The sequence below is a fragment of the Oreochromis aureus genome, linkage group 12, assembly GCF_013358895.1.
Source record: "Oreochromis aureus strain Israel breed Guangdong linkage group 12, ZZ_aureus, whole genome shotgun sequence".
Classification (NCBI taxonomy): Eukaryota; Metazoa; Chordata; class Actinopteri; order Cichliformes; family Cichlidae; genus Oreochromis; species Oreochromis aureus.
Window position 1 is genome coordinate 39,258,147 of NC_052953.1, and position 21,902 is coordinate 39,280,048.

Genomic DNA, 21,902 nt, shown 5'->3' on the forward strand with positions numbered 1-21,902 from the left:
TTTAGAAAGTTCTTCCCATATCTGTTGCAGAAGTTCCCATAAATGTGTTGCACTTGTAGGTTGCTTTGATTTCAGTCTTCTGTCCAGTTCAACCCAAACCATCTCGATGGGGTTTAAGTCTGAAGACTGTGCTGGCCACTCCATGTTAGTTTTGAGTCATTATCTTGCTGTAGGTCAAACCCCTGACCAACTAGACACATCCCAGAAGGTATTGCACGCCGCTGCAGAATGCTGTGGTGGCTGTTTTAGGGAGCCTCTCACTCTGTACAAGTCACCGACCCTGGATCCTGCAAAACAGCCCCAGACCATCACACTTCCCCTTCCATGTCTGACAGTAGATGCCACACACTGTGGAACCATCCTTTCACCTACTCGATGGAGAACAAACATCCTGCATGATGAACCGAAGATTTCCAATTTTGATTCATTAGTCCAAAATACCTTCTTCCAGTCTTCAGTAATCCATTAGCAATGTTTCATGGCCCAGACAAGCCTCTTTGTCTTATTCTGCAGTCTTAGCAATGGCTTTCTTGCTGCATCTCGTCCTGTCAAACCTGTGCTCGAAGTCTTCTCTTCACAGTTGAAACTGAGACTTGCTTGCTACGCCCACTTTCAAGCTGTGCTTGAAGCTGTTGTCCTGTGAGCCATCTATCAAGCAAGCTGTTAACTCTCAGAAACTTGTCCTCTGATTCAGTTGTGGCTTTGGGTCTGCCTGACCTCTTCCTGTCAGAGCTTGCCCTAGTGTTTTAGTGGCTTTTGATGGTGAAAGAAACTGTACTCATTGACACCTTGATTTTCTTTTCAATTCCTCTTTAGGAAAGACCTACATTTTTAAGTGTTGTGATGGTCTGTCTTTCTTCCATTGTTAATTGCCTTTTTCTCACCATTTTTGTAGCATTTACTCTATAAATGGTTGTAAACTTGTATAATACTGTTCAACTGATGCAACACTTTTATGCAGACAGAGGGGGTTGTAAGTAATCCAGAAAAGTTGGAACACCTGCAGGAATTAGTAGCACCAGCTTTCGAGGCTTGATCAACCTCCATTGCTTTAAATTGTGAACCCATTTTGTGATCCTGAAAAAGGCTTTTTTGTATAATTCTGAAATGCACATTATTTTTCAGTTTTGGGTAACCTTACATTTTTTTTAACCTCTGGCAGTTCACCGTTTCAATCTATTCATTGGACTTGAATGACTTGAATTGCAATAAATAACTGAAATGATTGGGGATAATCTAAAACTTTTGACCTGTAGTGTATAAATTTGCTGGCGACATAGCTATGGTGGGAATGATAACCACCAACAATGAGGCGACCTATAAAGAGGAGGTCCCGGCCTTCACATCCTGGTGTCAGAACAATAACTTGTTCCTCAAATCCAGCAAGACAAATGACCTTGTCAATGATTTTAGGAAATATAAAATGGATACATCACATGCCAGTCTGGTAAATGGTGAAGACTGGATTCAAGGTCATTGGTGCCCCTTCTCACCCCTGATTCAGAAACACAGCTGAAAGATCAAGTGTGACAGCGCACACTTGGACAACGTCTTTTATACTCCCTCCCCTTTAGCAGGCTCTGGGTAATGAGAGCACGGACAGAAAGACTGAAAAACAGCTTCTTTCTGAGGCCTGTGAAAACTCTTGTGGAAGCCTGAGCTAGACTGGCACCTTGCACCATACACCATACACTTTGCATTCATTGGACATTGAATTCAAAAAGAAAACGTTGAGTATAGCACTGTGAAAATTTGTCTGTTATTTATTATTATTCCTCCTTGTTGTTCCTGGGATCTGCTGGAGCCACTTGCCTAGCTTGGGGGTCACTGCCCTGAAGGCTCTGATTACCATAGGGACCACTGTTGCTTTCACCCTCCACATCTTCTCGAGCTCTTTTGTCAGCTCTTGGTACTTCTCAAGCTTCTTGTGTTCCTTTTTCCCCAATGTTGCTATCACTCGGTATAGCTACATCTATTACTACCGCTGCCTTCCTCCGTGTTACGACCCCCTCTCCTAGGCGACAGGAGGGGAGTAACATACACAATGCCCCACACGCAAACTGAGTAAAATAACAGGTTTTATTACAAACTTTAAATGGAAAACCGACAGGGCTGTTCAACAGACTACTGGGCAAACAATTATTACATAAAGAAAAATAACAGTCAAGCGTAAAAGCTAAGGGTAAACTAAGGCAAGCTGGCAACACACAAAATAGAAGCTAAGGGTTAACTAAGGCAAGCCAGCATCACAAAACTCTAATGAAACTAAGTTCAGCTGTATATCAGGTTTAACAAACAAAGAGCAACACAGCGAACAGGTTTAACAAACAAAGTTCACAGGTCCCCCACAGTGTGAAGAATCTTCAGCCTTTTTATACTCCCAGGTGCAGACAATCAGCCAGTCAATTGGTCTTGAAGTGTCATGGGATCTCCAGGCAGCCAATCGTCCGCGAGGTCTGGCACACTGTGATCTGCATAAAAGAAGGCTGGCACAGGACTCCCAGCAGCCAGTCATCCACGAGTCCTAGCACACTTAGATTTGCATAAACACAAAAGGGTAGTCTCACTCTCTCCAAGGGCCGTAACACTCCACTTGTCTACCACTACTATGTCCAGTTGGTTAGCCATCGCCAGTTTATCTGTCTGTATCTGGAAGTCCCACAGGATCTTATCTTGGTCATTCTCAACCACTCTAGGGGATTTGTCCCATTTTGAACATGGACTTGAACTTACAAATTCAGCAGTGGTTCAGAAATTATTTCCCCACTATATGCACTCACTCAGTACTTGTTCAAGCTAGATGTGACATTGTTGTAGTTTTCACCTGAAAACTAGAAACTGCCAGAAAAAGAAACTGCTGAATGCTCAGTGCCTGATCATACCACTGCCATTTTTGTTTAATTCAATTGTACATAAATGAAAAACACTCAAGTGTTGACACGGCCTTAGAAAAGCAAAACTTTGAAGAACAAATGTTCAAGGATGATGATGAATAATCGTTTCCAGACACACTAGATGTGGCCTTTACATAGCTAACCATACATTCTTAAGTCAGACATTAAAAAAACTAAATTAAGATGAGGGTTGCAGCAAGTGTCAGGAAAGCTCTTCTTCTTCAGAAAAGAAGAGCTCAAGCCTCTTTGCTGTTCTCTCCTCTCCACTGGTTTAGTTCACTGTGCTCAACTGACACACAATGTGGAATGAAAAACTTCAATGTTTTGCTAGAATTTGCATGTTCTCCCCATGATTGCATGGGTTCTCAAGCTTCCTGCCACAGTCCACAGACATGCACTTAGTGGTGTTAGGTGAATTGGAAAATCAAAATTTTCTATAGGTGTTGATGTGAGTGCAAATGGTTGTTTGTCTCTCTGTATTAGCCCTGCGCTAGATTGGCGATCTGTCCAGGGTGGGTGTACCCCAACTCTCGCCCTGTGATACCTGGGATAGGGTCCAATCCCCTCCACAACCCTAATAATAATAAGCACATGATGGATGAATGCTTTAGTAAACAATTTTGCTAGTCTGTTGCAAATATTGTTATGGACTTGATTATTTTCATAGGCAGGGTTTTTTTTTATTGCAAAAGAGCCAGTGGCTACCATCTTTGATCAGCGTACAAAAGTGTTTTTCTTAATTAAGACATTATGTCTTAAGAAAAGTCTTATTAAGATATTTACCTGACACTTAAGTGTTAATAGAGGAGACTGCTGTCTTACACATTTTTCATCTTCATTCATAGCCCTCATGTCGTATGGATGGTGGCATTGTGATTCTAGAAGAGAGCTGTTCCATTAGAATAGAAGTGTCTCTTCATAGGCAGGGGTGCACATAAGTGGTCCGCAGGTGCGCATGCGCTAAGAAGTTGCAACGCACGTTTGCGTACATAAGATTTTCTGGAGGAGGACAGACATTTGTTTAGAACTCTTAAAGATGTCGAAGAAGCAAGGTCCTATAAACAATTACTTTGGTGTTCCTCCACCTCCAAAGAAATGTCAGGAGTCCGAACTGCAAAAGAAGCGCGTATTTTCAGAAAAGTGGTTGCAGGAGGTGAGCTGGCTTCAAACAAATAATGAACGCACAGAGATGTGGTGCAGAATATGCCGTGAAAATCCCACTCTAGCGGACAAAAACAGTGCCTTTTATATGTTCGGAAACGTGCATTGCAACTTCTTAACTGGTGCGTGTCTTTTATTTTGACAGCGCATGCGCACCTGCGGACCACTTATGTGCACCCCTGTTCATAGGATCAGTGATTCTTAACAATTTTTGACTGATTGATTGAGAGTTCTATAGCAGCTCAGCCACAAGTCACACTAAGCTTATAAGAGGTTCTGCTGTGAACAATTGGAGTTTACTTTTAGAAGTGGTTTTTGTTGTTTGGGCTGCCCCTCTTCCCTGCTGTACACCACTCTGCATACCAAAAACCCACCATGTAGGATCATTGCTATTCTACATGTCAAGGTTTCAGATTCATGCACACTCTGCAATGTATTGAAGTTGATTTGAGTCCAGCTGGCAAACTGAAGTAACTGGACACAGTTTAAAAAGGCAAACACTTGTGTATTTCAAGGTCCCACAGTTCACACTGCATGTCAGGTTAAAAAAAGTCTGTAGGTGCCTGTGATCACACTATAGTAAGACATAAATCAGGACAAGGGTATGACACCTTTTCTAGAGCTTTGAGTGCCCCAGAAGCACAGTACAAGCCATAATTGTGAAATGGAAGAAGGGAACATCTGCACTTTTCATGAATATTCCAGTTGAATAACTAGACAACATGGGTTTTGGTCAGTGAGTTAAAGAACATCGCACTGCTAAATTATACCAGCTTTTTTGTGATGCCACCATACCAAAAGCAGGCTATGAACAATACAGCTTAATTTTATTGTTGAATCCATGCTGTTATTGTGTGTAGGATCCTGGCCACTGTGGGGGCTGACTTTGATCTGAGAACACTGAGGGCGGTGAGAGTGCTGCGACCACTCAAACTTGTCTCTGGGATTCCAAGTAAGTCCACTTCAGATTTTAATACATGTGCTGTCTGTGCTGATGGTCACGATGAGGTTAGCATGTTTCAGCATTATAATAGTTTAACAAACAACTACTTTACTGCAAAATATTATGTACTCCTATACAGTGTATAGGAGTACTTTGCTACAGTGTATATGAGTATTGCTATACCGTATATTGAGATACTTCCATGCAGTTTATAGCAGTGCACTTTTAGTGCCAAGAGCTGCACTCAAGAACAACATCTGGCATAAAAATATTGGCCAAGAAAAACATAGAGATCATGAAGAACAATTGTAGTGCTAAGGAAAAATAACAAGTATTTTTTCCTTAGCACTACAATTCCTCTGCATCTTCTGGACAGAGGAAAGAAGAGAAGGAGACTTGGTCGTACAAGAAATATTCAAAGGATATTGTAAATATCTAAGGATCTTGGAAAGAAAAGTAACTGGAGTTCTTTAAGTTTCTCAAAGACTTTTCAATAGCGATTACGTGATCAATAGTGGGTCAATGACCCTCTTAAGGGACAACTATCACTGTGGCTTGAATACCTGCGACTCTTCATCATTTGGTCTTAGAACTGAAGAAGCTTCTCGGGTGACAGGTGAAACGTCTTCAAGAAACTTAAAGAAGTCCAGTCCCTTTTCTTTCCATGCTCCTTAGATTATCATGACTGAATGGCTGAGATCCTACACAGACTTACTGTAAATATATTTTGATAGCATTATGGTATGCTGGTATGTTACATTACATATGCAACCAATCATGGTTAGAACATCTTACTTCTCTTGCTTTGCCTCAGGTCTTCAGGTGGTTTTAAAGTCCATCATGAAAGCTATGGTACCACTGTTGCAGATTGGCCTGCTGCTCTTCTTCGCCATCCTCATGTTTGCCATCATCGGCCTTGACTTCTACATGGGGAAATTTCATCGCACGTGTTTCCGGATTAACACAAGTGAGCAAAAATTATTGAACCTTAAACATTCCTATGTGTTTTTAAATGGAGATAAGGGGTTGAGTGACACATTTTGAAATTATATTTATTTTCACAACTTACCAATGTTTCAAGTAGTCCTATCAGACCTTGTTCTTGGCAAATGACTCATAAATATGATACAAGACTTCTGTTATGTGATCCAAATAGAGTTTGGAGTACTAGTACTTTTTTTTTAACACAAAGAGATACTATAGTATTGATAATGAAATTGGTGTTATAAAAAAGAATCTAACAAAATTCCCCCCATATAAACAAAAATAAGACTGTAATAGAAATTATGCAAGGAAGCAAGCTCCAACAGGAGAACTCACAATTAATTTTAAAATATGTTCCCTATGATGTATGTGGTATTCTTTTAAATCACCAGTCGGAATTTCTCTTACATAAATTTAAAGAATAAAATCCAAATATTCGCCTTGTCCATCAGAATCTGTGAGCTGTCGGCTTTTAACCCTGACGGCGTGTCTGTGTACGTGCCGTCGGGTGAGAAAGCCAACATCTCACTGATTCTGATGCATCGGGTCCGCGCTTTGTGTTTATGTCTTTTTGTGAAATCCGTTTACCTGCTCTCGCTTGCTGTTTTAGCTGTTTGGTGGTTGTTGAAATAATTTTGTGAGGTTTAGCCTGAGATTCTGTCATTTCTGGGAAAATACATTTATATTTAAAAATCGATTCAGGATTTTAATGAATCGGTATCGCTTTACTAAAGCTAAAATCGATTTTAATCAATAAATCAATTATTGAAACCCACCCCTAGATTTAAGCCTTTTGTTTTCTTCTGCCCAGCGTCGCAATCTCCCTCATACCCGGCTGTGTGTTCCCCCTGTGTGCCTCTTCGTTTATTAAGTTATTCATGTCCCAGTATAGTTTATATTCTTTCCCTTGTGTCAGCAATAAAAAGCTGTTTTGGAGTTACTTTCCACATCTTGGAGTCTGCATTTGGGTCCTGTTACGGGTTCGAAATTGAGGATGAGAGTAAAACAATGACAGTCCAGAAGAGGTGGTTCAAACAATTGACTTTAATGAATGCACGCAGCGTGGAGAGGTGCAAACTGCAAAACAGTTGTACATCTCTACCCAAAATACACTCTAGATTGCTTTTATAACATCAGGGTATTGTAACGCCCCTTCTTGCGTTTACAAGCACATAATTTGCATGTACAGAACATTCATGTATTTTAAGAATTAAATGCAACATAGAGGTTCCTCCTTGTGGCATACTCTTCCGAATATGGTGATGACCTAAGGCCTTTGAGGTCACCATGGACTGGACATCCTTCCGTCACCTGTAACTAAGCAAACTCAAATACCACAAGAAGCTGAATACATTCAGGCCTTTGCTCAGCTACTATTTTACTGTAACAATGTACTCAGCATATGAGTTATGATACATATATATTTAACTCAATCATTTTAAAGTAGTTATAACTGCACCTGTAATAAACATGTTAATATTTGATTAGGATAACCCCTATAATATAAATTATAACATAATGCCAGCAGCTTCAATAAACACTTTGATGAAATGATAATTAATGCAATGATAAGATGATGGTTATGTAAAATAATCCCTGTAATTCCACAATTCCCCCTTTTGACGTCTTCCAAAGACGTCACTACACCATTCCCAGGTCCACTACCTTCGCTCTGACCCTCTCTTGCCGCCCCCTGACTCAGCAAATCAGACAATAACCTCCTGTCCTCTAGGTGGTCTAGTACTAAACACCAGCCCCCACTTGAAAACACTTCATGCTTAGGTAATCTCCGCTCCTCTTCTGGGTCTCTCTCTAGTGGAAATCTTCTCCTGTAAGGGATAGAAAACAAACAGCCTCTCTCTGCTACACCTTACTAACCTACTGTGTTCATCTAAGGTTCCTGTCATTATTCAAAGTTAGTTCACAATATCATATCAGGCAAAATCACAAACCCTACTGCCACGTCTGCTTTGTTAAGCTCTTCAGTTAGACTCTGTACCGGTTTGCCAATCTGTGTGTACATGCCTCTACACTTTTAATGTCTAAATTCACATGTGTATGTATGTGCACTTGTATGTCAATCTACATCTATCAGTCAATCATTTTTCAGATATAAGGCGTTAATGTGAGAAATGTTTCCTGACTATTAACTCCTGATACTGGAGGGACTTTCCGGGTTGCCCAACCTCTTAGGTTTGACCTTTTACACTTTTACTAAAGAAATTTTAACAGAGCCCAAAGAGATTTTTATTTTGCTCCTGTGCTTGACAGGTTAAGCGAAGTTGTTTTTTGTTTTGTTTTGAAATTTTTCCCTTCTGTGTGTGTGTGTGTACATAAGTAAGAATATAATAATCAACATAAGATCCCTGGTTTGCAAATGATTTTCTGCCCCCGCTGCAGGGCAACATCCTACATCATTTTGTGGTGAGTCTATGTTGGCTAGTTTAATGCAAATATGTAACAGTTGCTTCATTACATTGCCCACTCAGAGTTGCGCAGTTTCAAAGTATGTGGAGAGTGTTTTCACAGTTTAAACATAGGTTACTCACATTTCTAGCCTGATTATTTCCCAATAAAAGTGAAATCAAACATTGCATTTGATTTCACTTATGTATTATCATGTTCTGGGCTCTATCCATTATATTAACTTTATTCAATGTCAATACTCTTTATGTGTGTGAGCAACGCTTTTAGTTTTATTAAACACAACCCCAGTAAAATACACACCATCCCCATGTCAGCCTGACTCTCCGCTAAAAAGCACACTTCAAAGTTTTCTATCTGGATTTACGCCTCTTTTGGCCTCAAGCATATACATAACATGCAAAAGTTACTGTTAATGCCCGTTAGACAAATTTCCATTATCTACAACATTTTGTTTCACCCGGCTCACCCTTACACATTTCCTGTTCACTTATTGCATATTTATCTTTAACACCATTTACCTCAGTAGTTGCTAAGCAGAAACAAAGCAACCTGTGATCCACCTTTACCCTGTAAAATAAACCCCTGTCATGTTTGTGTCTGTAAGCATGTTTTGCATTCATTCATTACACTCCCCGCCATTCCTGCAAGTTAGGAGCTGTAAAGTTGAAAGCTACATCAAGTCCAGGCCTTTGGCCTGGCCTATATATAAATCATGTGTGTTTGTAAGCGTGCATGCAATTCACCTGCTATGTTCTCATCTTCCCTCAACATGTATCACCTGGACACTCTCACCAGTGAAGCTTAAAACCTGTTTGGACGGAACATCAACTCTAAACAAGCACAGTTACGCATTGTGTATAAAATTAACTCAACCTGTAAATAGAGACATCCCTGTTATGACCAACATCGACCTCTGCACAGCTCAGACGCCAGTTGCAAGAGCTCTCTAACATTAGAATCATCAACTGTGACTTATATAGTGTTATTTCGGTACTTTATACTTCACACATTTTTTGAACGTTGTTTATATGGGGAGTTCCTCTTTTGTGTCTATATTTATTAATATGCCTTGTGCACTACAGCTTCCTGTTTTCAGTCTGGCTGAGCACTTGTTTGTGAGTAGAAACTGGCCTCTACAAGCCTTCATCATTATAATGAGCAGATACACATTACAAATGCTTCATATATACAGAGAAAAACCCAATAATCCACATTTCACTATTTTGTTCTTTGGTTCAAATTTGGATTCTGTATTGTTCTGTATTTATTATTATTTATATTTAGATTGTTTTTTGCTAGTCTTGGTTTGTTGTTGTCTGTTTGGGAGCTGACATAGTCTCTATAAATAAACTTCTTTTGGTGGAGTAGCATCAGGAGAGAAGCTCCAGAGAGGCATCTTCCATGTTAAACACTAAAATATAACAAAAGAGATCTCCTCAACGTGTTGTATACTTTTAGTATTTCCTTATTATTTTGTCATAAAATAAATCAACCAAATAACTTAAGCTGTGTGACAGCACCTTGCGTTTACGCCAGGCTGTGAGCTGCCCTGAATCACTTACTACACCCCCTTTCACCCAATTTAATTTCTCAATCTTAGTTTAAACTATTCCTGACCTTCTCCTTCTCTCGTCTGATCATCTCAAGTACGTCCTGTACCAAATTTGCTTCCTCTTTTCAAGTCCCACATTTAATTACAAGCTCCAACACATTTGCCCTATATGGCTGTTCCGGCGTGTTTCCTGTCAACTTAACAGAGTTATTCTCAAAACTCAGAGCTGAAGTTCCCTTTTCTAAGTCTGTATGTTCTACAAGAGAGCAAGTCGGTAAACAAGTTTATCATCACAAAGGTTATTAGGTAAAGGTCACGTAGACATTTGCTTAGTAACCCTAAAAGAGCACCTTTCATGTAGCTAATCGCATATATTAACACCCCCCTTTTTGTGACACATCTCATGTGTTACAAACTCAAAATCCTTCACTCGAGCTTAGGAAATTAAAAGAAAAAGGTTAGTCATATCATATTAGGCATACATGCTCCGGCCCTTCAAACCTGTGTTTAAGGAATGAAATCAAATTAATCATCCTGTCAAATCCTTTCTTGGCTCCATCCACAGCCTGCATCCTTGAAACGTCCTAGAAACAAAAGCCTGTGTGTTAACCAGAACATCACCTTTTATACTCAGTTTCTCCACTTATGATCCAACCTGTGTTATAACCCAAAATAAACTTACACAGAACAGTTATTCATCATGTGTCCCCTCCGTTCATGGTAACTTAAGTTACATCAATGTTTCCCTTTTAGCATTTAGCATTCTATAGTGTAATAACATAATCCAACCCCAGTAAATAATTTTCTCAACGCACACATCAATATCCCAAAATCAGCATCCCCAGATTTAAGTCTCCCACTTGTCCTGTTTGTCAACCTTTTATTTATTTCCCCTCTTGGTCCCATCACTCACATTCACTCCCATGCATTCACACATGATATTTTTGCTGATCTGCAGCCCTCTGCGCACGTCATCAGATGTTCCACATCAGCAAAATGAGCTCAATCATTTGTTTTATTTCGTTTTCCTTTTTAGGAAAATAGTTCTCTATACTTTTGACTGGATTGAATCGATCAATCCATTTTTAGACAGAGACTTGCCGCCAATCAGTCTCTGATTGTAATCAATTATAATTCTGTAATGCCCACCTGATTTTCGTACTTGGTAATTTTGTCAACGCCGTCCGTTCACTCTCTTCCAGGCCTGCTTAGAACAAAAATGAAAAAAGAGAGCTGATTATTAGCTCATCAAAGTACAAAACAAAATCACCTGACAGGTTTTTTCCTGAGTGCACTTACTACTACAAAAATTTTTTGGGGCCCCTCTCAGACATATCCATGTCTTAATCAAACACCCTCTCTGGAAATAAAACAACAGCCTCAAAAATCTGAAACAATCTTAAATTTCACCCGTTCAACACACCGAAAACCTCGCCAAAAGCTACACCGTTTCGTACACAACAATAACCCCGGTTAAGCACTTTACCATACTCAGATTCAGCCTAACACCTTACAACAATGTGTCAACACTAATTTATAAACCTCCTAATCAAATTTGCACCTCTGAACAATCTACCCCTCCTTTAAGGCCTCAATCACACACACACAGCAAGCTCCTCTGTCCACATTCACACAAGCTCTCAAACTTTTTCCATACTCAGCCATATCTCAACAATTTAACTTGGCAAGAGAAATACTTTTTTAAACCTCATGCCACTATTCAATTATTTTCATTTTCTTTCTATACTATCACTTGTTTTGATCACTCAGTGCAAAAGCACTGCTAAGTCACCCTTTTAAACTAGTTTAATCAGTTTATTCAACATTCACACCATTCTATCACTCATACAAGTAGCAAGCCGATCTTCATTGCGTATGTTTGTGTGTGCTATTTTGCATATATGGCTTCACAGTCTCACAGACACTTTCCCATTCTCCAGTTAAAGAGTCAGTTTTCTCCGTCCCCCAATCACTAACCCAAATTTTACTTCCCCACCTTAAATCACAGCCCTCCTGATCTTCCCCCACCAGTTAGGGCTTGCTGTCAGGTTCCTGGACACTGTAAACAATTCAACCAGAAACTTGCCTTAACATATCCATTCATGTTAACCTGTAATTTCGTCCGACTCCTGCATCTGGAGAATTGGTCCAGGTCTGCTTGCCCCTACAAATAACAAACTAAAACATTTTCATTATTATCACGGACGCCTAAACGACCCATTTCTCTTTTTCTAGTCAAAAATACCAATTATGCCATGTATGTAAGCGTGTTCTTCCTTGCGTTATGTGGTCATGTAAATGCAGTGTAAGCTGTTTTCTTCATTGCATGCCTTCATTGCGTTCTTCATTACATTCTCCTGTATTCATGTCAATATACACTAAGTGTAAGCTGTTTCTTAATTGCATGAGTGTAAGCTGCTTCTTCATTACATCCTTATGTATTCATTGCATTTTCATATATTCATATTTAATTTATTCATCTTTTCACTGAGCTCTAGATTCAAACTATCTCACTTCTGATTCATTTCAAAAATAATCTCACATGTAACAATTGGTATATGTGTGTTTTCTATTCATTAATATAATTGTCAGTTATTTTGATTATCTTTACCTTTTGTATTGTTTACCTCTTTGTTGTGATATGGTGGACATCCCTAAACTATCCCGAGTTCAGGGTTCAATTTCAATCCAATCATCTCCTATCTTCTCGCAGTCAAACTCGTCCAGCTTCATCTCTCACTGGTCCTTTTCCATTCACAGTGTCCTGTTCGGGCTTCAGAGCCCCAGCAAACACAGTCTGTTTCTTCTCTGTTTTGATCTTTCAGTATTTCTTCTTCCTTCAGTCTTATTTTCATTTGCTCTGTTTTCTTCTCCATTCATCTTTTCAGTCTTTTCTTCCAAGATTGCTCCAAGCTTGGCAAATATGACTGTCAGTGCCTTCAAGCAGACATATCACGCTGTTCTTCACCAGCATGCATGTTGCATCACGTGCTTTCTTCCATGCTGCTGGACTCATCAGTCGTTGTCAGTGTTACTGCTTTCGCCTGCACTGTCTTTTAGCTTCCGTTACTTCTTCACGTCCACGATGTTCTATCGGTCTTCATCAGGAAATTGACTGTCTTTTGCGTTTCTTCTCGGGGTCAAGGACAAAGTGAGGGCTCAAGCTGCACAATTTCGAGCCAAAGACTGGCTTATTTTCTCCCAATTCTTTTAATCTACTTTTCTGCTGCTGAACTCAAGGTTGCAAAGTTGAGAGAGTCCACCTGTATTGGCATACTAAAGCATATAATTAGTATCATATTCATTGTTTATCTTAAAACCTCCCTTTTGCTTCATCTGCCCAGAGTTAAATCTCTCTCTCTACTCTGGGTGCACACTTGTCACCGTGAGCTTCCCTTTTATGGGCATGCATTTCCTGTCCCAGACACACACGGTTTCCTGTTTCTACAGTTTCTGCAGAGACTTCCTTTTAATTTCACAGTCTACAAATAATCAGTAATTCTACTAAATCTTTATCTAAAAACAATATGCCTTCATTTCACTCACACACATTTTAATAGCGCTCTTTCACACATCACCATTCTTTAGGTCAGTTTTGTAGCATCAGTCACACAATAATTTCTTGAGTGGGTGTACTAAGTGCATATACTTATGTGTTTTTAAACAGAAAAATAAACTCAACCTCTCATAACATCACTCAAAGTCAAATATCTTCATAGACCCAAAAGTAAGCATATTATTTCCCTAGTCAAAAGTCAAACCGTTACTCACAGTAATTTTTAATCTAACAGCCTTTGTGTTTTGAAACTAAAAAGAGGAAGGAACAGCGCCCAATTTAAACTGCGCATGTTGTCACTCAACAACACACACAGAAAATGTAACTGTATATATTATCTCAAACTGAAACAAAACCCATCTAAAAATCCTAAAACATCTTACTTCGACACCCCAAAACACACATCGCTTACAGACATCTTTATTAATTAAATTATCTCAAATTCACTTTCAGTTCTTAGAACCCAGATAACGGTCTTAAGTATCAACAGTTTATGTATCCTATCTCAAAACCCAGCAAAAATTCATACAGTCATGGCAAGGAATAAAACTTTACTTACAGTCTTGTAATAAACAAAACCAGCGTCTTAAATACAGGCATCAGCCATGTGTAGCAGTCTCTATAAACTTCCTATCAGTCTTACACAGTTTTACCTAGTACAGACACGTGTCAAGCAAACCCCATACTCATATTCTACAGTTATCATGAAATACTTATCATAATCAACAACAGTCACACAAATATAATAAACATAAACTGCATTTCTTCCCTTAAAACACAGATTGAAGTCGTCCTTAGCCCTGGCTCTGCAGTCAGTCATTAGCCACTCATTCGTAAACAGGAAATGTCACTCTAAATAAGTCACAGGCATCTCATTTACATATACACAGACACACAATCTCAAAATAACCTGCCTTCTGCAGCCCCCGTGGCAGACACAATCTATATACAAACAGTCAAATTATAATACAGAGACGTCTCATAGATCAAATATTTACAAGGCCTTAGATTGCACAACCTACAGAATTTAGACAAAATTTAAATTAACCCTCCAAGGGATAAACTCCAAGTTTTTTATTATCAATAACCCAGTATCAGGTCCAACCTGTGTCTGGTCTAATTGCTAAAATTCCTAAATCAATTTAAAAGCGTCCAACGCCCAAGGTCCAACCTTTACTACCCAAATAAGTGCATAAACCGTTCCAAACGGTAAAGTGGTCCAACCACTAGCTATTTTGGAGGTTCCCAAGTTCTCCACGATCGCCAATCGGACTATCCCGTCCAACGGAAAATCCCGAGCGTCCCCAGGAAGTTTGGAGCGTCACCTCCGAGAAATGCACTTCCTAGAACATCCCACAGTTCCGTTCTACATAAATTTAATTATGTTTTTAAAGACATCCTATGAAACCACCAAACCGACTTTATTGATGTCCAAGCCCAGCTTTATATTCAATTATGACTGTATCACCATACACAGTTTCCAAATTAGCTATAATCCTAAATTCAGTAGTCCAACTACTTTAAATTCTCTTTCCTTAGCAGTCCAACTGCATTTAAATCCTCGTAGCAGTCCAACTGCTTTTCCTTTAATCAGTACTGTCACTTAACCTTACATTATCATTACTTCAACTTCAATTCTCATGAGATTTTCACCAAAATCAAAACAGACCTTTACCAGTAATTTTCAGTGAGTAGACTTTCAATTTTGTCAGAACCAATTCAGCACTGTTTGGAAATAATTCAACAGGTAGTGCCTTACCTTTGAATAAGCCGGCTTATGTCCACTCACTTCGACCACTGACTCGTGTCTGCCTGTTTGAGCACCTTGGACCCTCTCAGTCTCATTCTCCAACTTCTCTCCCTCAACCTCGGCCAATGCACCAAATGTTGCGGGTTCGAAATTGAGGATGAGAGTAAAACAATGACAGTCCAGAAGAGGTGGTTCAAACAATTGACTTTAATGAATGCACGCAGCGTGGAGAGGTGCAAACTGCAAAACAGTTGTACATCTCTACCCAAAATACACTCTAGATTGCTTTTATAACATCAGGGTATTGTAACGCCCCTTCTTGCGTTTACAAGCACATAATTTGCATGTACAGAACATTCATGTATTTTAAGAATTAAATGCAACATAGAGGTTCCTCCTTGTGGCATACTCTTCCGAATATGGTGATGACCTAAGGCCTTTGAGGTCACCATGGACTGGACATCCTTCCGTCACCTGTAACTAAGCAAACTCAAATACCACAAGAAGCTGAATACATTCAGGCCTTTGCTCAGCTACTATTTTACTGTAACAATGTACTCAGCATATGAGTTATGATACATATATATTTAACTCAATCATTTTAAAGTAGTTATAACTGCACCTGTAATAAACATGTTAATATTTGATTATGATAACCCCTATAATATAAATTATAACATAATGCCAGCAGCTTCAATAAACACTTTGATGAAATGATAATTAATGCAATGATAAGATGATGGTTATGTAAAATAATCCCTGTAATTCCACAGTCCACATCCTGCATGCCGCATAGCGTACTGTGACAATTTCTAAAAAAAAATACCTTAGTCTGTCAATGTGTTTGTTTGTGGTTATAGGTGAGCAGACGGCAGATTTCCCCTGTGGCTATGAAGCTCCAGCAAGGACCTGTGCCAACGGCACTGTCTGTAGGGAGTACTGGATCGGACCCAACTTTGGCATTACCAATTTTGACAACATCCTCTTCGCTGTTCTCACCGTTTTCCAGTGTATTACAATGGAGGGATGGGTTGATATCCTCTACAATGTGAGTCGAGTTATGGGGAAAAAAAAGATCTTTGGTCTTATATTTTGTTGGTTTACTGGGGTACCAGTATCATAATTTTATTGTGTTAAAAAACGTATGTACATGTGTATACAATACAGGGTATTATATTAGTGTCAGAATGGGCATTAACTGATTACTAAACAGCACTAAAAACAATAAGCCCACAATAAGTCTGTTATGTTACTTGACAAAAAATGTTCCTATGTAATTTGGGGCTATAATTAGATAACACACAAATCTTACATGATAAAACACAGTGAGCTATGTTTTGTTTGGCAAACACTAAAAAAAGCATCAGAGACAGTATGATATATAGGTATAGGAATTGATAAGAATCTAGCGATTATGATTCCATTATCGATATCATGTACTGACTGATTCTGTATCAATTATCTTCTCGATTCTCATTGGGTTCTGATTGGCTCCACTTTGAGAGTCACCAGTTTATTTAGAAGTAAAACATGAAGATATCTAAAGTAATGTGACTTTGGTAGATCATGGTCTTCACAAAGGAATTTAAATGATACAAAACAATCCTTATTAAAGAGATCGCTAAAATAAATCAGTCCTTTTCTATGCCAATCCACAAATGTCTGGAATGGCACAAAAAGATGATTAGATGTTACTGAAGAGGAATTACATATATTTTCCAAATTAAAGTACTTTCCAAATTGGTGCCAAATCTTTATAGAATTTTGGACCACCAGGCACACCAATATTTAGGTGAAGAGGGGCAGACAAAATTGAAACAGGTGAAACTGGAAGTGTTGTTTTCAGTTCCATATTTACCCAGATGGGTCCCTCTTTACCTGCAAACCTGGTAATCCATTATGTCAACTTAAAAATATTAGCTGCCCATTAATAGAATAAAAAATTAGGCAAACCTAATCCTCTCCAAACTTGCCTTCTTTATTCGTGCAGGTTTTTTATTCCATATAAATAAAAGAAATATGGCCATCTAACTGGAAGAAAAATAGGAATTATTTGAAATAAATACAGAAACCTGGGCATTATAGTCATTTTTATTGTGTTTATCCATCCTGCTAAGGACAATAGCAATTTTGACCATATCCAGGTCATTTTTGGTTCCTTCTAAGATAGACTTGTAATTGTATGGATGCATAGACATGATTGTGTCACGGCTGGGGCAGCAGTCGTGTTGTGGAATGAAAAGGACCCAAAATGCAGGCAGCTGACTGATGAAGAGTGTGACGTTTATTTACAAGTGGCAGTGGCAGAAACAGGCAATGAAGCATGAGAAATACTAACGGAAACCTAAACTGGGAAAAACTAAAGAGCAAACTTGAAATCCTCGGGAAACTGGGTGAAAGGCAGAGATGCAGACCACGAATAGGACACCAAGAAACAGAGGAACGCAGACAAACGCAGACGAGCCGACAACGAGCACAGACCGACACCCACTAAATATACATACACAAGGTAATCGGGTAATCACACACAGGAGGGAAGAACAGCTGATCCTAATACACACAATGACTGGAGGACACAAGCTGAACACAATGACAACAGACACAGACCTTCAGAACAGAACAGGAAATCCAGAACACGAGCCTTCAAAGTAAAACAGGAAACACACAGACTGTTTTACAACACAAACACAGGGACATGAACAGAGCACCGAGGACAGACACAGGCAGGGCTGATAAAACACTAAACTCCAGGTTCAACCCTAAACTAATACAAAATCAGAATAAACACAAGGCACAAAACGAACTTCAAGGAAACACAAAACACTGGGTCAAAATGACCCAGGATCATGACAGTACCCCCTCTCCAAGGGCTGGCTCCAGACAGCGACAGACAACCAAGCCACGGCGGGCGGAGGGGGGTCCAGGACGGAGGGACCAACACCAAACAAAAGAAGCTCCAGTGAGTCACATGAATCATCCAAAACACAACACACACACTGGAGTCCTTGAACAGGGTCCCAAAACACAGTTCAGGAGGCCGGCCCAGAGGCTGACAACTCAGGAGTCTAGAACAGTTCATCTCCGGAGGCCGACCATGTGGAAGGCAGTGGCGGCGACGTGGAAACAGTTCAGGCGGCCTACCGTGCAGACGGCAATGGCGGAAACGGGGAAACAGTTCAGGCGGCGGCGTTCGGGAGGTCGTCTATAGTGGCGATGACGCCCAACAAGCGGCCTGGCAGATGACCGCCGATGTCGAGGCGGCAGTTTGGGACCCAAAGGCTGCGTGGCCCCCGCAGCACCAGGCAAGGCAGAGGCTGAAGCGGAAGCGGAGACTGGACCAGACGTGGCTGAAGCTGGACCAGGCGTGGCTGAAGCTGGACCAGGCGAAGGCGAAGCTGAACCAGGTGAAGGCGAAGCTGACTCGGAGGCTGGACCAGACGAGGACGAGGCTGACTCGAGGGCTGGACCAGGCGACGCTGAAGATGAAGCTGACTCGGAGGCTGGACCAGGCGACGCTGAAGATGAAGCTGACCTGGAGGCTGGACCAGGCGACGCTGAAGACGAAGCTGAGGCTGGACCAAGCGACGCTGAAGACGAAGCTGAGGCTGGACGAGGCGACGCTGAAGACGAAGCTGAGGCTGGACCAAGCGACGCTGAAGACAAAGCTGAGGCTGGACCAGGCGACGCTGAAGACGAAGCTGAGGCTGGACCAGGTGGCGTGGATGAAGCTGCTGCTGCAGGCGGCGTGGTGGGAGCCGCAGGTGGTGAAGCAGATGGTGGCTGAACGGTCTCCCTGGAACCGTCAGCAGACATGAGGATGCGCTGGCTGGGGCCTCCAAGACCCCCAGCTGACGAGGCAGGAGGCTGGATGGGCTCCTCAGGCCCTCCAGCGGAGACAGGAGGCCGGAGCGGTCCCTCGGACCCTCCAGCGGAGACAGGAGGCCGGAGCGGTCCCTCGGACCCTCCAGCTGACGAGGCAGGAGGCCGGAGCGGTCCCTCGGACCCTCCAGCTGACGAGACAGGAGGCCGGAGCGGTCCCTCGGACCCTCCAGCTGACGAGACAGGAGGCCGGAGCGGTCCCTCGGACCCTCCAGCTGACAAGGCAGGAGGCCGGAGCGGTCCCTCGGACCCTCCAGCTGACAAGGCAGGAGGCTGGACGGGCTCCTCGGGCCCTCCAGCGGAGACAGGAGGCCGGAGCGGTCCCTTGGACCCTCCAGCGAAGACAGGAGGGAGGACGGGCTGGCCGGGCTCTCCAGAACCCCCAGCGGAAACAGTCACTGAACCAGCGGGCACAGGGGCCTCTGGAAAACACATGGTAGACTGCAGCTGCGCGGAGCACTGACCCTGCTCAGGCAGCAACAGCCGGGTGCAGTCCTCAGCTGGGTTCTTAGCCTCCAGGGGTCCAGAGTGGGCTGAGGGCTGAAACTCAGCCTCTGGGGAGGCCCTGGAGTGCATCACAGTCTCAGAACTGGCCAGCTCTTGAGGAGTGTTAACATTATTAGGTTTGTCTCTCTGCTTGGAATGAATGGATGAAAAACAGTTTCTTTCGGGTTCGGTTGACCTAGCTTGTTGCACCGGAGGAGTAGGTAGGTGAAGATGATGGTTGAATAGGTGGCTGATCTGAGGGCGACTGAAGTAAAGGTGGAGACAATAATGGTGGTGAAGTAGGAGACTGAACTGATGACAAAGCTAATGTTTCTTCTACCAACTGAGCTACTGACTGGGCTATAGACTGTAACAAAGTTTGTAGTGAGTCTGGCTGTGGTAGTGACTGCGCTTCTGGCTGGGCAGCAAACTGAGCTTCTGGCTGAGCAGCAAACTGAACTGACGGTGGCTGCTGGGCAGCAAACTCAATAAACACAGCCCCAGAATTAACAGTCCTTAGGTCTGGCGAAACAGAAAGAATGTCTTTTCCACTCACCACAGCCGGCAGTTCTGAAGTCCCAACATCCGGCTGTGGGGTGACGCGCCGACGGCGCGAACGTCGCTTCCTTCTCAGAGACGGCTCCGACAGGCCGGATAATTCCACATCTGGCGGGCCGCGCAAAACATTCACCGCCGGGCTGGGTAGGGAAGCGGTAGCGGCTGGAGGGTGAAGGTGAAGCTCGTGGAGGATAAAATCCTGTGCGAGCGGGTGAAGAGAGTCCAGTAGCCAGGGGTGAGATTAATTGTTGTAGCCTGGCTTCCACAGTGCGGTGAAATCCCTCTCCCTCATGTTCGAGCCACAGGTTAACCAACCTCGAAACAGAGTCAATTAGTTCCTCCTGAAGCCCCTCGGAAGGTGCGAATGCCGCTGGGTCCATGTTTGGTCGGCTCGTACTGTCACAGCTGGGGCAGCAGTCGTGTTGTGGAATGAAAAGGACCCAAAATGCAGGCAGCTGACTGATGAAGAGTGTGACGTTTATTTACAAGTGGCAGTGGCAGAAACAGGCAATGAAGCATGAGAAATACTAACGGAAACCTAAACTGGGAAAAACTAAAGAGCAAACTTGAAATCCTCGGGAAACTGGGTGAAAGGCAGAGATGCAGACCACGAATAGGACACCAAGAAACACAGAGGAACGCAGACAAACGCAGACGAGCCGACAACGAGCACAGACCGACACCCACTAAATATACATACACAAGGTAATCGGGTAATCACACACAGGAGGGAAGAACAGCTGATCCTAATACACACAATGACTGGAGGACACAAGCTGAACACAATGACAACAGACACAGACCTTCAGAACAGAACAGGAAATCCAGAACACGAGCCTTCAAAGTAAAACAGGAAACACACAGACTGTTTTACAACACAAACACGGGGACATGAACAGAGCACCGAGGACAGACACAGGCAGGGCTGATAAAACACTAAACTCCAGGTTCAACCCTAAACTAATACAAAATCAGAATAAACACAAGGCACAAAATGAACTTCAAGGAAACACAAAACGCTGGGTCAAAATGACCCAGGATCATGACAGATTAAACCAGTTATTTCTATTCTCAGGAAGGTAAATTTATCCTCTTTCAATTTTAAAGGGCAAATGTTTATACTTGATTTGCCTTGCTAAATTATTCAGTGGAAATAATAAAGTTTTGACAGATTAACTTTGTACCCTGACATATTACAAAATCTTTGAAACAGATAAAGAAGAGAGGACATGCTGCTAATTGGATCTGATATTAGCAAAAGTAGATTATCTGCATAAAGCAGAATTTTGTGGCTTATTTTGCCCCTGGACATAGTCTTAATCCTACTGTCTGATCTAATAGCGATTGCCAATGGCTTGATTGCAGTGTCAAACAGATAAGGAGACAGGCAACAGCCCTGCATTGTACTGATGCAGCCATAGGTACTGAGCATAAAACTAATCCATCTACAAAATTTTGTCCCCAATCCAAAATTTTTTAGAATGAGTGAGGGGAGGAACTGCACTGCATTGAACAGGGTCCTTATCTTTTTTTAAGTATGACTGAGATTATGGTCTGAATAAGTGTTTTTGGCAACTTTCGGTTTTCCAGGGATTCATTATAGACTGATTTCAAAAGAGGTGCGAGCTTTGAGGAGAATTCCCTGTAAAACTCGATGGGAAATCCATCTGTGCCTGGTGCACTGCCTGTTCGAGATAGCTTAATAGGATTAC

The 21,902-nt window shown here is 41.7% G+C and overlaps 1 protein-coding gene across 1 annotated transcript in view; it reads left to right on the forward strand.

Annotated features, from left to right (window-relative positions):
* Positions 1 to 21,902, forward strand: part of cacna1ba (calcium channel, voltage-dependent, N type, alpha 1B subunit, a) — a 340,688-nt gene that overhangs the window by 37,569 nt on the left and 281,217 nt on the right. Inside the window, exons 4-6 of the mRNA XM_039620693.1 lie at positions 4,916 to 5,007; positions 5,813 to 5,965; positions 16,128 to 16,315. Of these exons, the coding sequence (XP_039476627.1) occupies positions 4,916 to 5,007; positions 5,813 to 5,965; positions 16,128 to 16,315 (433 nt within the window). The remainder of the gene's footprint in view (positions 1 to 4,915; positions 5,008 to 5,812; positions 5,966 to 16,127; positions 16,316 to 21,902) is intronic.